The sequence below is a fragment of the Carassius carassius genome, chromosome 31 (genome assembly GCF_963082965.1).
Source record: "Carassius carassius chromosome 31, fCarCar2.1, whole genome shotgun sequence".
NCBI lineage: Eukaryota > Metazoa > Chordata > Actinopteri > Cypriniformes > Cyprinidae > Carassius > Carassius carassius.
This window is the reverse complement of record NC_081785.1, coordinates 10,256,622-10,273,273: the sequence shown is the minus strand read 5'-3', so window position 1 is coordinate 10,273,273 and position 16,652 is coordinate 10,256,622. Positions and strand designations below refer to the sequence as shown.

The following is a 16,652-nucleotide window of genomic DNA, read 5'->3' as shown; positions in this document are numbered from 1 at the left end:
GTGACAGTTGTGCTGGAAATCCTTCTCAATGATGTGACTGGCTGATCATGAGATAAACCACTAATACGTTGCTTTTTATACACATGCCTCCGGTTACACAGACAAGGCTTAAGCCTAGTCTCAGTCTAGAATGCATGTCTGGGCTGTTTTAACTGAAAGAAACTTGTTATTGATTCTCACCAGTAATGTTTTTTATAAGGTACATTTTATAAAAGATCCTGGCTTGACTTAAACCCTGTGTGTGAAACCAGGCCATTAAGTAATTGTGTGAAGAAGGACTGTGTATTTACAGGCTTATAATTTCCAAATCAAAGGCCAACCGATAACTCATTTATAACTTGTAACTTAAAATAATTCTACAGCAGTAAAAAAAGACATGTTTATTTTAAATGATTTTTATTCTACGGATTCTGCATTCTACCCCACGTCACATTGGTCCAAATGGCACAGTTGTGATAGTTTCAGTGCAACATAATCATAGACCTCACAGGTATTAGTCATCAGCATGACACTTTACCCTACAGCTTCTTTCCCTATTATACAGGTTTGAGTCATTGCATTAAGACGGCTTAAAGTGCAGGGTCAGTACAACAGAGATGAGCTTTGTCTGGTCACCTGAGTCCACTAGAATGAAGCAAGGACATTACAAACACACTGCAGCTGGGATGAATCCTGAGCTAGACATGAGATGAGATAAAGCAAAAGGTGCAAAATAAAATTAAATTGTACTAAAGTAACAGTAACAGAGTCGGTTCAACCAATTCATTAGCAGCCAAAAGCATGTATTGTTTACAGTGCAACTGATTTTATTAGGTCCATTGTTTATGTTCTATAGCTACAGTTATGACATCAGTGAGCAATCCATTCTTCTCCTGGGATTGTGATGGAAAAGACACTAATGCTCTTCCTGCTATAACTGGACAGAGTTTGGAGGAGGGGGTGAGGAGTGGAGCAAAGGACGGACGAAGAGAGTGATGGTTTCTTCTGCCTCGTCAAACAGCAGCAACCTTGTTTACTCCTCCTTTTCAGAAACTCATCCACTTATCTCCATGTTTTCTAGAAGTCGGTCTTGACAGCCCCGAGCGTGTCTTCACTCTAAAAAAAGAACAAAGTGCTGGTTAAAAATGGAACTGAGAGAATAAGAAAAAGGGAGTAAGTAAAAAAGGTAAAAGAATAAAAATAAAGCTGCAAGTATATTAAAAAATCAATAAATTGTATATAAAAAATAGACCTAAAGAAATTCTGTCATCATTTACTCACACTCATGTTGTTCCAAACCTGAATGACTTTCTATCAAAAGACAATATTTTGAAGAATGTACAGTGAAAGTCAGTGGGGTCCAAAACACTAGACCCCATTGACTTTCACTATATGGATCAAAATATCCACAGAAGAAAGAACATGTTTTTCATTTTTGGGTGAACTATTTCTTTAAATTTGCCTGACAAGAGCAGACAAGCCAGTTTAGAGTTAAAATAAACATGTTCCTAATCCTTCTAAATCGCATGATTGAAATCTTGAATCATAATTTGAAACACTTTCACTCGTTTTGCTTGTCTGTGCAGTGTGTTCAGTGCTAGAGGTGACTGTGGTACCTTAGAGTTTTCTCTGAGCTGCTGTGTCGTCCGCTGGACTGAGACGAGGCCTTAAACTGGGCCTCCATCCTCGAGTAGAGCCCCCCTGCAGGCTGGAACCACACAAACACATGAGTACAATTTTGGACTACTGCTGTAAAAGATGTAATAAAACAGCAATAAAACTTAATGATGCTTTAGCAGGTTTAGCAAAGAGAGTACAGATATTTTGTACCTCTTTTATGTCTTTAAACTTCATCTGCTCTTGGTCACCAAAGCGCATTTTAGTGAGATTGGCTATTATCTCCTGCATTCTCCTCTGATCTAGAGTAAGATAAACGTATAGACATCTATCAAGATCACTGCACATAATCTAACTGAAAGCTTCAGTGCCAGAAGCACAGCCAAAAATACCTCTAAATTATTTGATACCATTGATTAATTACCATTATAAATCATTCAATAATCCTATTTTGAATACAAAAGTGTTTATAAAACAAAAACTGATTTATTCTTCCAAAGAGTTGACAGATTTACATGCTGACTGCTGGATTATACTTTTGCTGAAGAGATTTTCTGTTTTTTTTTTTTAAGTGGTTTTAAATCACAACCACTGAGCAATTATAAATGGTAAATGGCGCAATGGTAAATTGTGAGCATCTTTGTTACAGTCAGAGGATCTGAAAAAGGTACCTACCCTCCTCCCTCTGTGCATCCTGATTGTACCTCATGGAGCGATTGCTATCCCACTTATTCTTCTGGATGCTGATGCTAAGAGCAAAAGAAGGACAAAGAAAGAGGAAAAAAAAATGTCTCATTTGGAAGCGTAGAAATCCCTTCTCAATCACACAAGAAAACAGTGATTACAGTGATTTAAAAAAATCTACAACTGAGATTAACAGTTTTGAGAATTAGATCAATTAAAACTGTATACAAGTACAATAAATTAAAAAAAATAAAGCAATACTAAAGTATATAAACTGTAGACTTTGGTCTTCAATAAAAGTTTTTGTATTTTTAAAGTGATAGTTCACGCTGAAATGTAAATGCTGGCCTCATTTACCCACCTCATGTCGTTCCAAACCTATGATATTTTACTCTGATAAAACACCAAAGAACTTTTTTTTTTAGGAAAACATCTTTAGATCTTTAAAGAAGAAATAACAACATGAGAGTTTTTCATTTTTGGGTGAACTATACTTTAAAATTTGCTACTTATTCTTCTACAGAAAACATCAAGTGTTGGAATCACTCACATGAACGGGGTTGAGTCTCCAGATGGTGCCTTTAAAACAACAGTATAGAACAAACTAAGAGAGAAAAGTGACATACAACAACAACTAAACCAGATTTAAAAACAAAAATCTGATTATTTTCCCACATAAAAGTCCCCATAAATCAATTTTGCTTGAAAAAAAAAAAAGATGAATTTGAGAAATGTGCAAATGAATATGTTGCACTCACCTTTTCTCCAGATTTCTCCTTACGCTGGAAACCGGGGGAGGACACTTGTCTTTTAAAAGGTTTTCCAGATTTTCTTGCCTTCTTTGTAGCTATTTACACATTCACAAACCCAGCTGTAAGGTCAGTCCTGATTAAATTATACCTGACTGCCACCTTGTGACCGTAATCAGGTACTGCATATCAAAGATTATCTAGCGATTTTTTTTTCCACTAATGTGTAACATAATCCACCTTGTTTTTTCGATGTGTCTTCTTCATCCCCGATCTCATCCTCTGTGACCTCTGACCCTGTAGTGTACTCCTCATCTTCAGAGAGCAGAGACTGCTGCCTCTGCAAAAGGACAAAGCAACTGAAACAAACAAAAATAAACAATGGTGCTGCATTTAATATTTGAGAAACTTGCTTCTTACCACCTGAAGACTCCAGTTTTTTAACAGTGAAAACTGCAAGAGAAGGAAAAAATGGTGCTGTCATAATTTGAGCTTAAAAAAACAAATTTATATTCACATTAAATGAAAGTCAGATACCACCACTGTGGACACAAATTAAAATAAAAAAATACATCTCACAGTGTGGATCTGTCAAAATGCAACTATTTCTTACAATTGAAAATTTATCTTGCAATTGCAGCTTTATATCTCACAATGTAACTATTTCTTATTTTGAAATATCTCACAGTTGCGAATGCATTTCTTGTGACTTTACTGCACAATAGGAAATTATTTGGAATCTCAGATAAAGTTGCAGCATCAAGAAACTCAACTCAGCATATTAGAATGATTTCTAAAGGATGATGTGACACTGAAGACTGTAGTCCTTTGAACATATTACAATAAAAAAAACAATCATTTTAAGTTAAAAGCATTTGAATGGTAGTGTATGTTGTTGATGGTTGCATAAAAAAAAGTTCAAAATTAAATAAATAAAAAGAAAACAAAAAGAATCCATCTGATAAGACTCACAGCTGTGGTTTCCTTGGGTCTGTGAGCTGTAAGTACCCCTGGCTCAAGCATTGCATCACATCCTGGCACACGTTCACTACCTGCAGAAGCGTCCTCAGAGCTACAACTAAACAAATGGATTAGACCAAAAAACGTAGTCAAAAGACCCAAACATTAAACTAATCAATTATGGTATGCAACAGAGAACCAATATTTTTTTTTCTGAAGGAAGTCACTATAATCTGACCTCTCTGGCACACACACAGCCTCTCTGTGTAGCAGCAGGTCATTGAGTATTCTGGTCTGGGTTGAGTTCACATTGTGATCTCCGCAGTCACCACCATCTGCCACACTCACAATGTGGTCTCTTATTTTACAGCCCTACACAGACATACACAGGCATTCATGGTGAGAAGTCAGACAGGTTTAAAGGTCATCTGAATTTAAGAGAACATATTCTAATGCAACAACATAAACCTTGGGCATGGAGGAGGGATCGAATCTTAGGACTTTCTGGTTGCAGCACAGATAAAGACCAACGCCGTGCCATCTATGATCTGCCCCAATGCCAGGATACACAACCACCTCTGGGTGGTGCTTACACTGGCCCAAATCTGTACACAGGAGTGCCTGCCGAGAACATACAACATGCACTTTTTTTATTTCCAACTTACTCAAGTGGCATATATACATAAGGTATGTCCATGATTAAATTAATAGTTCACACAAAAATTAAAATTTGCTAAAAATGTACTAACCTCAGACCATCCAAGATATAGATGTGATGAACAGATTTAGAGAAATCACACAGCTGTCACACAGAGAGCAAGTGGTGAGCAAGTGATGTAATGTTAAATTTCTCCAAATCTGTTCCGAAGAAGACACAAACTCATCTACATCTTGAATGGCCTGAGGGCGAGCACATTTTAAGCAAATGTTTGTTTTTGTGCAAATTATTCCTTTATATCTGCCTGCCCTGTACTAAAGTGTTACATTTTGATTTGTGAAGTACATATTTGTTTACCTGTCTGCAGCGTGAGCAGGTAAGGAAGTTGATGGTGCCCCATATCCTCCAGTACACCAGCACCCAGGACTTCAACTCTTCATAAAGCCCATTCACATACTCATGTACCTCCCAGGCCTTATGTCTACAGACACACCAATTAACAACATGTCATTATATATATGTATATGTGTGTGTGTGTGTGTATGTATATATAAGGCTAGAGTATAAGCATTTGGAATCTAAGAATTCAATGAAAGTTTGTTTTAAACACTTCATGTGTATGTGATTAAAATGTGATCCTGGACCACAAAACCAGTCATAAGTTTACATTTTTCTGAAATCTGAATAAATAAGCTTTCCACTGATGTATGATGATAGGACAATATCTGGCCGAGATACAACTATTTGAAAATCTGGACTATGAGGGTGCAAAAAAAAATCAAAATATTGAGAAAATCATCTTTAAAGTTGTCCAAATGAAGTTCTTGGCAATGCATATTACAAATAAAAAATTAAGTTTTAATATATTTACATTAGGAAATTTACAAAATATCTTAATGGAACATGATTTTTACTTAATATCCTAATAATTGTTGGCATAAAAAAAAAATCAATAATTTTGACCCATTCAATGTATTTTTGGCTATTGCTACAAAAACACCCCAGCGATTTAAGACTGGTTCTGTGGTCCAGGGTCACAAATATATAACCTGGTATGATTGAATACAATGTTTCCCCGAGCATCTATGTTGATTTTATTTGGAACACAAGGGATTTTTCCCTCAGTTTCTTTGGTTAAAAGCTTAAGGCAAAGTCCACATCTGTGGAAAGAACCACAATGTTAAATTACTACACTAAAATCCACTGTTATAAACCAGAAGAATTATTTATAATACTTCCAGTGCATGTCTATACAATAAATCATGCAATTATCATGCTAATACAGTATTACAGCTTGCACTGCAATGCAAAAGACTCTCACCTGTACAGAGTAGATGCGTTACCAGGGGAATCGTGATTCTTATAACCATGATCAAATAATCTCTCAATCTTCTTCTGAAACAGTTTACTGGTAAGAAGGTATAAATCATCACAAATAAAATTGCAGAATACTTATATATATTTTATATGGCCATTACATTGTATTAAAAATTATATGATCTGTATACTACCATGCAAAAGTTTGGGGTGAGTAATAATTTTAGTAAGCAAGGATGAATTGAATTGATTGAACAGTAAAAAGATGTATCTTCTCATATTCTGAAAATGCAGGTTGCAAGTTCTTTTAAACTGTAGTTATTTCACAATATTAGAGCTTTAACTGTGTTATTGATCAAAAAAATGCAAATAAATTCAGCCTTGGTGAGAACACAAGAGAGTGTTATAGCCAGTAAATATCCAGCACCTTTAGATATTCATGTGTGTGCTGTTCTCACCTTTTGAATTTGTCTCTTTTGTCCTTGAGGTCATCTGCTTCATTGTGGCTGAACAAATCAGCAATGCGTCCAGCCAGGTTGTTATTGATGCAGTTCATGTTGCATGGCGTCGCTATGATGGCACTCATATGTTTGTGACAATACTGGATACACTCCTCAACCTTCAAATCCACAAAACACATGTTAATCAAACACCTGAAATCCATTTAACAACTGGATGAATAACCTCTGATGAGATCAACCAACATGCTTTCTGAACACCGCCCAGACAAGTTTTGGGATAATAATACTCATTTGATTATTCATCATTTTCTCCAAGCACATGAAGCCATCAAAATTCACCAGGTCCTTCCTGAAAATTACTGTTCTACAACTCATTTGTGCTTGTTTGGGCAGTGCACAGAGTCGTCCAGAAGAACAACACAAATGGTGAAACAGCCAACACGCATCATGCTTTTTTTAATGTGCACTACTACCTAAAGGTCACCCAGTTTAGAGCACACTTGCTAAATTACCCAAAAAATTGGTCACCCCTCAAAACACTTACTAAAGTTTCCATCTTCAAGAACTCGGAGGAGATCAGGATTGAGATGACATTGCTGTGCTCTGCAACCAAACACCACATAACATAACCGACAACATCAAAAACAGCAAAACATTAAACTTACAGCCAATGCATAACCATTTACAACCACATGAAACACTATCCATCACTTACAAACGCCATTCAGCCAGGTCAGAGAACAAACAGTACACAACGCCTCTGATGGTATCTTTGATCATTAAAAATTAAAAACACAGTAAACACACACAGAACAATTGAAATGGTTCCTAAAAGACAGTTACCTAGTCTGGGTTTGTCCATGTGTTTTCCATGTGAATGTTCAGTGTTGTGACTCTTGACGTAGTTCATGAGCCAGTCGAAGATCTGGATGTCACAGTGGACAGAAATGTCCACCTCGTCCCAACGCTGTGGGTCCACAGAAAGATACTCTTCAAAGTAACGCATCTCTTTTACCAGGAGGTTCCTCGGACACACAAAGTCCTGCTTCAGGTTCTTTGCCTCATCACAAACGTGGATTACCATGTTGGGGCTATGTGAAAGGAAATAAAACAAAACAAAAAAGACTTTATAAGTAAAAGATGATTAATTGATGGCCTGATTGGTATTGAACGTTCCTTACCTTTTATTCTCTTCCGTTTCCTCAATCTTCTTGGAAGGTTCTGCTATCTCACTGTCTGCAGGAGCTCCTTGACCAGTAGGGATTACAGGGAGGCCTGGATATATATAAACGGTCCCATTTCAGTAAATCAGTTATTTACATTTTATCTATGAAATAACCCCATACAAACAAGGATAACAAAATTCAGTATATCTAGGTGAGTTCAGCACTAAATAACGGACTGGAGATTTGTATCCAGCCCCCACCCACTGACTCACCTGACACTGAAAGAGTGGCCTGATTGGACGGTGGTTCCACTGTATCTCCAGTAATGTCCAATAAATTGGATTTAATGTAGGTGGAAAAGGGTTCCGATGGAGAACTTACTGCTCTGGTCAGTGGGTTACATTGGTCATCAACATGAGGGAAACTCCCTGTAGTCTTCAGCTCTTCAAACCTCTGAGCACACTTCAAAAATATAAAATTTGCTGAAATTTGTGTAAAAAGGTCTCAAATGTGTCTGGCAGCATTATGTAATGGGAAATATTATTGTTATTATATTAAATATTTTACTAGATTAAATTTATTATATTTTTGGATTAAAATATTTTATTATATTAAATATTTCATTAAATAGTTGTGGAATAAAATGGCACAAATCACAAGTTCTTCTTGCTAAATTCTTGTTTAATTCAAAGTCATTCTACATAAACAATTCTATAATATTTTCCACACATTTTTGTAATTTTACAAAATTGGACATTAATCACATAACATGTCTCATATTTCATCTTAGGTATACTCACTGATTCACTGATGTCTCTTTGGTAACCAAATACACTAACTTTGGATAAAAAAATACACTGTGGCTGTTGGCTGTGATGGAAATGACAGTACAACAACAGTATATAAACATCTAGTAAATATCTATAAAAAACATTTTCACACAAAAAAAATGGAAATGGTTTGTGTTTTATTCCCCCCATCCATTATTACATTTATTATTAAAATTGTTATTTTCATTATTTAAAGTCTGTGTGGTAAAATAATTACGGTACTGAATACTTTATAAAACTAAGAATTCAGTTTTTTATAGTTTATAGTACACAAAATATAGTTAGATTACATAGTTAAAGGTCCTCATGTCTCTTACCTCTTTAGGTCTGAAACCTGGGACCAACTTGGCAACATTCTCCCAGTTGATTGGCTGAGGCGAAGCCCACAGTGAGCTCAGGACCATGTCCAGCACCAGGAGGTTGTTATCATATGGAAAGTTATTATTAATAGAGCACAGACGATTCATTTCTGCAAAGGAAGAAAACTATCATCTATTGTAGAAAAACGTATATATTTTAAGAATAACCTAAATAATTAGCATAGACTAGCTCTCTATCGTCCCTTTGTATTGAATTTCAGAGAAACAAGGAACAATCTGAGGGAATGACTATGGAAGCATATACAGGTGCTGGTCATATAATTAGAATATCATCAAAAAGTTGATTTATTTCACTAATTCAATTCAAAAAGAGAAACTTGTATATTATATTCATTCATTACACACAGACTGATATATTTCAAATGTTTATTTCTTTTAATTTTGATGATTATAACTGACAACTAAGGAAAATCCCAAATTCGGTATCTCAGAAAATTAGAATATAACTTAAGACCAACACAAAGAAAGGATTTTTAGAAATCTTTGCCAACTGAAAAGTATGAACATGAAAAGTATGAGCATGTACAGCACTCATTACTTAGTTGGGGCTCCTTTTGCCTGAATTACTGCAGCAATGCGGCGTGGCATGGAGTCGATCAGTCTGTGGCACTGCTCAGGTGTTATGAGAGGTTGCTCTGATAGTGGCCTTCAGCTCTTCTGCATTGTTGGGTCTGACATATCATATCTTCCTCTTCATAATACCCCATAGATTTTCTATGGGGTTAAGGTCAGGCGAGTTTGCTGGCCAATTAAGGACAGGGATACCATGGTCCTTAAACCAGGTACTGGTAGCTTTGGCACTGTGTGCAGCTGCCAAGTCCTGTTGGAAAATGAAATCATAACTTTGGACCACTCAGCAGCAGTCCAGTCCTTTTTTTCTTTAGCCCAGGCGAGACGCTTCTGACGCTGTCTGTTGTTCAAGAGTGGCTTGACACAAGGAATGCGACAGCTAAAACCCATGTCTTGCATACGTCTGTCCGTAGTGGTTCTTGAAGCACTGACTCCAGCTGCAGTCCACTCTTTGTGAATCTCCCCCACATTTATGAATGAGATTTGTTTCACAATCCTCTCCAGGGTGCAGTTATCCCTATTGCTTGTACACTTTTTTTCTACCACATCTTTTCCTTCCCTTCGCCTCTCTAATAATGTGCTTGGACACAGAGCTCTTTGAACAGCCAGCCTCTTTTGCTATGACCTTTTGTGCCTTGCCCTCCTTGTGCAACGTGTCAGTGGTCGTCTTTTGGACAACTTTCAAGTCAGAAGTCTTCCCCATGATTGTGTAGCCTACAGAACTAGACTGAGAGACCATTTAAATGCCTTTGCAGGTGTTTTGAGTTAATTAGCTGATTAGAGTGTGGCACCAGGTGTCTTCAATATTGAACCTTTTCACAATATTCTAATTTTCTGAGATACCGAATTTGGGATTTTCCTTAGTTGTCGGTTATAATCATCAAAATTAAAAGAAATAAACATTCGAAATATATCAGTCTGTGTGTAATGAATGAATATAATATACAAGCTTCACGTTTTGAATGGAATTAGTGAAATAAATCAATGTTTTGATGATATACTTACTAAATGACCAGCACCAGGTAGCAAAATTCAATTTAAATGCTGCCAATCCCTGCCTTGAAGCAATGATTGATGGAAGGTGGGCGTTTTCAGCTCGCGATGCATTTTCAAAGTCACACTGAATTTTGCTACAAATATTCCACGGCATCATGATGAAAATGCAATCCTAAGTGTTCTAACTGTTAGTCTAAATGCATTTAGGACAAATAGCATTTAAATGATAATTTTGCTACTGTTTCTGCTTGGACATGTAACGCATCTCAAATCAATGTGGGTTATACATTTTCATTTCGCAATAAGGGGTTAAAATTAGTATGCAATTTACATAATAAGATTACTGTTGGAAATAGCAAATGTAAACTGCAAAATGTAATTTTCATTTTGCACCAAACTTTGCACATGAAAATATAAAATACAGAAATACATTGCCATTTAGAATATTGCATTTTAAATTGAATTTTGCTACCTGTATGCTTCCATAAATGACAGCGGTTGAATTTGATATCTGGTAAAATGAGCTTATGGGCTCAGATACAACAAAAACTAACAGTGCTAAGAAAATACACCGTTCTCAGCTACGAATATTCAGTGTGTGTAACTTTAAAGATGCTTATCGAGCATCATAAATAACAGATCGTGGCATTCCTTACGTTTTTTGTTGCATCAACCTGTGAAATGCTAAACTAATTCAAACAATCACATCGCCGGTTTACCCTGTTGCAGATTTATGCGCTGTTTCCTCTGGTAACAATGCTCTTCTTTCATACCAGCTATGAGGTGCAGATAAGGGCTGGGTATGAGGAACATCAACAGAGATGCAGTGGCTTACTTTGATTTTATCCGGGGAAACCAGTAAAGCCCACGTCGACACAGCATATACAAATAATAATAAAAACAAATGCTCAGGCTGAAATTCGCCGATTTGGTGTGCATGACTACCCACGTCGGTCTCTTTCCTCTTGCTGAAGCGGCTCTTGTTAAAATGCCAGAGATGGCAGAGAGAGTGATGCGGCGTGTGCCATGATGAAGATGCTCTCGCTGCAGTGTTCCTGATTACGCAGCTCGTCCCTCTTTCTGCTGAGATTTGACAGGATGCCAAAGCTCGTTGACCCGAACCTCAAAAAGAAAAGACTGAAGGCGGTCCGAGGCAAAGGGTTAACTCCACATCGCCTCCACACAGCCGCTGTCTCGCTCTCTATTTCCGGTGCCGCAGTGCAGCAGGTGCGCGCCGGCTTGCCCGTTGCTAAGCGACAGCCCCAACATTCAATTTGATTGATGAGATTGTTTTTAAAACGGGACCCGAACACACTCATATGCATTTAGTCTTCTTTTAAAAATACATGCTGTACTTTTGAACTTTCTTATCGTCAATGAATCATGAAAAATGTGTATCACTTTCCACAAAAATATAAGTACAGGATCACGTGACACTGAAGACTGGAGTAATGGCAGCTAAAAAATCCAGCTGTTCCATAACAAGAATAAATTACATTTTAAAAAATATTTTAAAATAGAAATCAGTAACTCTACAGTAAACTGTAGTAGTATTTCATAATCTTTTATTTTTATTTTTACAATACTTCTAAAACCTACTGCATTAAAAGTGGGTGTTCGGACAAAAATAACAAAATAGAAAAACATTTAGATAAATTCAGTACACCACAGCTATATAAATATTCATTGACAGACTCTCACAAAGGGGATGTTTTGAGTTATCTTCATCTGCTGACTTTAACTTTTTTGTACTACTTTAAATAAACTAATGCAGCTTTAGTGAGCATAATACGTTTTAAAAAATATTTTAAAAATATGACCCCAAACTTTTGATTGTAGTTAGTGCAACACATGTTATTATTAATGTCTTATTATCTTTATTTATTTACATTTCTTACCCAGCTACATGACAATGTCAGTAATTTTCTATAACCTTGGAAATGCTGGAACTTTACTATACAATTGAAAATGACAGGAGATAATTAAAAAAAAAAATTTTTTATTTACTGGCAAAATAATTGCTTGTATTTACATAATTGCACACTGTGTTAGTGGTATGAAAAAAACAAGCCTGAAAAATGCACAAACTAATTCTTGATAGAACACAACTTAAAATATTAAATATTCACATTTCAGAAAGATGAACAGTAATCTAAAACTCCTACACTAGGAGAAATTAGTGATCAACAGTGCATTATAAATTTAGACTAATATGACACCTCATAATTTAAACTAAGCAGATGCATTAACTGTGTATGCTTGAAATGACCCTCATTTTATGTTTGATGTGAGCATATCATAACAAACTGAAACCGTTTTTCCTAATAATTTTTCAAAATATATCAATGTGTCTTATTAACACAATCATATAAAACTATAATGCTGAAATACCCAATATTTTTGTCGAAGAATGAAATGTGTAATATTGGTAATTGCTTTGCGCCTAAAATTCTACTGAAATTTACAGAATAAGGTGTTGGACTAAGTTACATTCACACAACAGTTTGGACTAAGGGTGATACATTCTAATGAAGGATAGACTTTTTCACCTAACTCCCACCAACACACACACACACCTCCCTGCACATACAAATTACTCATAAGTCCATCTTTTCTGAGGTCATCACTACAGTATCACTGTTTTGGTTTGTAGAAGGTTGCACCTCCAGGGTAGCATGAAGGCCTTGTGTTTCACTGTAAACAGACTCCAAAAGCTCATCTGGATCTGATGTGGTAGGGACCCCCTGCCTGGAGTTGGGAACAGAAGCTGTAGCCAGAGCAGCTTGAGGTGCTGGAAGGTTCTGTGCAGCCTGCTGGGCCTGTGGCATCCTCTCTAATTCTGCATGCTTTCTGCCTCTCCTCCGGCCCAACACTTTGACATAGTTGGCAGGTACAAGGCCAGTGGTCTGCCCATCCACACTGGCTAACAGCCAGCCACGCACCCTGGGCTGTTGTTCTGAAAATAAGAGTGAAATACACTGAGTACAAGCTTTAAGTCAGTGTTTATAATACAGAGGACAAACACACATTGGTTTTAATATGCTTGACATTAGTGAATTTTTAAATGTTACATTGTTTAATATGATAATAGTTGCCCCACTAGCTAGCATTTTTATGCATGTCAGAGTGTTTAAGTACTCTTATGTTCAGAATCCTTCTTGTTCTTTTACCTTTAGGGGCAAGATTAAGCATGTCTCCAGCCTGTAGAGAGATTTCTTCCTCAGATGCAGCTGTGAAGTCATACTCCGCTCGTGCTACCACATGGTCATCCTCCCCACTTGCCCAGTCAGTGGCTATAAAACAGGACATAGACACATGCTTCAGACCTTAAACCCAGCACAACATACAGACGCAGTTACATATTCTGACACATACAAAAAACAAACAAACAAACTACATACAAACACATTTAGGTCATCCAATAATTTCTATAGGCTGCTGATAAAGATGTGCATTTCTGAATAATACAATTACTTAACTCTGCAATAAATTCAATGTCCTAAGTGCTGCTTCAGAAGTGTGAAGCTTCTTTCAGCTTTTATTTGTGGTACAACACACACTACTGTTCTAAAGTTTGTTTTGGAAATGCATTATAATATTTTCCATTTATTTGATCAAAAGTACAGTAATATTGCAAAATAGTATTACAATTTAAAATAACTTTTCTATTTTAATATTTAAAAATATTATTACTGTTGAAAACAATTGTACTGCTTAATATTATTGTGGAAACTGTGATATATTTTATAGAATAGCAAGCTAATTTATTATTATATATAATTAACTAATTATATAACTTATTAATTTATCCTAATTATTTAAAACAGAAATATTTGATAACATTAGAAATGTTAGTATTTCTTAATTAATTTCTTAATACTAAAAAAAAATTTTTTTTTTTAATTTTCTTTTGATTGGTAGGGTAAATCATTCTCATAACTGGTCCTATGATCCCACATTAAAATTAAAATATAAATGGCAGTCACATATATTCAGCATAATACTGGTCTCTTAAACTTTCACCATTGTCACAAACTAAATAATAAAGCAAAGGCATCCTTGGCTTTTTAAGAAGTCTCAAGTCAGACTAATAGATAGTGAAAAGAGTGTGTGAAGTTTAAGATGAGAACAGACAGAACAGGAAGGGAGAAAAATGTCTCACCCTTTTCCTCAGGATCCTCAGCAGACCGCAAAAGCTTCCAGATCAAATATGGCCCTCCAAGAACTACAGCAAAAAACAAGAAAATGGGCCATGATTTGACAGAATTCGCTCTGGGGTCATCAATCCCTGCGCCTCTGGTTCCTAAAGAAGACACCATGGAGGAAGCGGCGCTGTCCGCCCACAAGTCATCCACCTCTAAATCCTGGCGCAATCCTAGCAGCCTCTGCAGCCTGCGATATAGGTATCTAAGGGTCCTAACCAGAGCGAAGGCAGACAGCACTTTTGTGAAATGTATGCGCAAGCGGGAGAAGTGATTGGCCACATCCAGAACAGCACGGAAGCTGTTGTAGACAGCAGAGAACGTAGCGTCCATCATCATGCTGACTGAGGAGAAGGCGTGGACAATGCTCTCAATGGACTGAAATGCTCCGCGGCTGCTTTCCTCTGCCTGCTGGACAAAGTGGCTTGGTGGGATCTCGTCTGTTTGGTTATAACGGTTATAACCCAGGCTGCCTCCAACTCCATAACCACTGTAGCTGTAGGGGCTGTAGCCCCCGTAGATGGAGCTCCCATAAGGGCTGTATGAGGAGGAAAATGAGCTGTATGAAGGGCGGTATGCTTGCTGGACTGGTCTTGGAGGAATGGGTGGTGTCACACGTGTTAAAACTGGAGGACCAGACACTGATGGCCCACTTCGTGATGCTGATCCAAAGTCAGTTGAGCTAGATATAATAATAATAATAATAAAAATGTCAAACGAAACACAATATATAATAAGACCAATAATAATAACAATAACACCGTTGAAAGTTGCCAAATAAATGTATATTTAAAAGTAAAAGACAGAACACAGCATGTGTACGTAGGAGTGAACTTTGACGCTCACATGCAAACACTGACGTGCTCGAGCACGAGCCAAACATTAAGTTTGCGTAACTTATTAGCACAAATAAAAGTGTCAATACAACCCAGTATCGCATTAACACAAACCGTATGCACATACATATTCGTTTGATAGCTAAACACCGATTTGACAAGTAAATATACTTTGAATATATAAGAGTTCGATAGCTAACAGGCTTGCTAGCGATACTACACTTCGTCTTTTGGATGTAGTGGACACAGTAATACGAGTTTTTACGAACCGATAGTTTAGTGGTGCCCTCATAGTTCCAGGGATCCCCCTTTCCCATGGTTTTGGTGGAGGGTGAGCCATTATTTTATATTTCAGACCAAAGTCGAGCTGCACAGAACAACAAACGTCATAAACAGAAACTGGCCCACACGCCAGAAAAAGCAATCGCTCCTTCACATCGTTCTGTCTTGCAACACGAGGCTAAAGCAATCAATCTCTGAATCGATTGCAATGCACTTTTTTATTCTTGCTGTCTTGTTGTAATCTCAAACAATTTAACATATAATGACGTGTATGAGGTGTCATTTGCCTCTTAAATAATTGAAACCGGACTTCTACTACTGGTCTGACGCTGCACATCAAGCAAAATCACCCTTTTCACATGGGTCACATCGTGACCGTGAGACGTCAATGTTTTAGAGGTGTCATAGATTTGACATAGATTTTTTTTTAAAAACATAATTTGTAGACTTTATTCATAATTATTGCTTAAGTCGTAGTTTAAAAATAAGCGTAGCCTATAAAGAATTTTTGTTTCCAGTCTCTAAAACGCTGTTGTAAGAAATGGGATTTGAACCCACACCTCCGTTTGGAGAATAAGCCTCAATTCCTGAGAAGGTAGAAACCCTTTCAGTCATAGTATTTAGAAAAAGTAGGCCTATATTAGCTATTTTTATTTCAAATGTCCAAAACCATTTGTCAGAAGTGGGATTTGAACCCACACCTCCAATGAGAGAACAGAAGCTTCTTCATCTGAGAAGGACAAAAGTTGGGAGCTTTGACAGAGTAGAAAGGCATCCTGGAAACTTTGTTTTATTACCTAGCTCAGTGGTTCCCAATCCTGGGGCCTGTTGCACAAAACTAGGATAAGGGATTAAGCCAGGATATCTTGGTGATCCTGGCTCAATTGATCCGTAATCCGGTTGCACTAAAGCTGGATAGGAGGCAGGAGGATATGTTATGGTATAAATTACCATGGAGATTTATT

The 16,652-nt window shown here is 36.9% G+C and overlaps 2 protein-coding genes across 7 annotated transcripts; both read right to left on the bottom strand.

The window, feature by feature from the left end:
* Nucleotides 1-365: 365 nt before the first annotated feature.
* LOC132111510 (SANT and BTB domain regulator of class switch recombination-like) lies at nucleotides 366-11,393 on the bottom strand. 6 transcript variants are annotated; one of them, XM_059518877.1, is made up of 19 exons: nucleotides 11,087-11,393; nucleotides 8,739-8,890; nucleotides 7,269-7,516; nucleotides 6,970-7,028; nucleotides 6,423-6,583; nucleotides 5,969-6,055; nucleotides 5,697-5,807; nucleotides 5,005-5,128; nucleotides 4,458-4,610; nucleotides 4,228-4,361; nucleotides 4,002-4,107; nucleotides 3,450-3,482; nucleotides 3,270-3,369; nucleotides 3,039-3,127; nucleotides 2,831-2,859; nucleotides 2,268-2,345; nucleotides 1,810-1,891; nucleotides 1,596-1,687; nucleotides 366-1,095 (listed from the first exon to the last, which is right to left on the bottom strand). In XM_059518877.1, exons 2-19 carry the CDS (start codon nucleotides 8,774-8,776, stop codon nucleotides 1,026-1,028), a joined length of 1,794 nt encoding a protein of 597 aa, XP_059374860.1. In that variant the 5' UTR covers nucleotides 8,777-8,890; nucleotides 11,087-11,393; the 3' UTR covers nucleotides 366-1,025. The 6 variants fall into 6 exon arrangements, 4 of the variants coding, with proteins under 4 accessions (XP_059374860.1, XP_059374859.1, XP_059374861.1 ...); XM_059518876.1 differs by having other exon boundaries at nucleotides 1,810-1,898; nucleotides 2,272-2,345; XM_059518878.1 differs by lacking the exon at nucleotides 11,087-11,393 and having other exon boundaries at nucleotides 1,810-1,898; nucleotides 2,272-2,345; nucleotides 7,269-7,392; nucleotides 8,739-8,888.
* Nucleotides 11,394-12,221: 828 nt separating this feature from the next.
* LOC132111509 (peroxisomal membrane protein PEX13-like) lies at nucleotides 12,222-15,845 on the bottom strand. The gene is made up of 4 exons (XM_059518874.1): nucleotides 15,675-15,845; nucleotides 14,530-15,251; nucleotides 13,538-13,660; nucleotides 12,222-13,323 (listed from the first exon to the last, which is right to left on the bottom strand). The coding sequence occupies exons 1-4, from the start codon at nucleotides 15,743-15,745 to the stop codon at nucleotides 12,965-12,967; spliced, it is 1,275 nt and encodes a 424-aa protein (XP_059374857.1). The 5' UTR covers nucleotides 15,746-15,845; the 3' UTR covers nucleotides 12,222-12,964.
* Nucleotides 15,846-16,652: the final 807 nt, after the last annotated feature.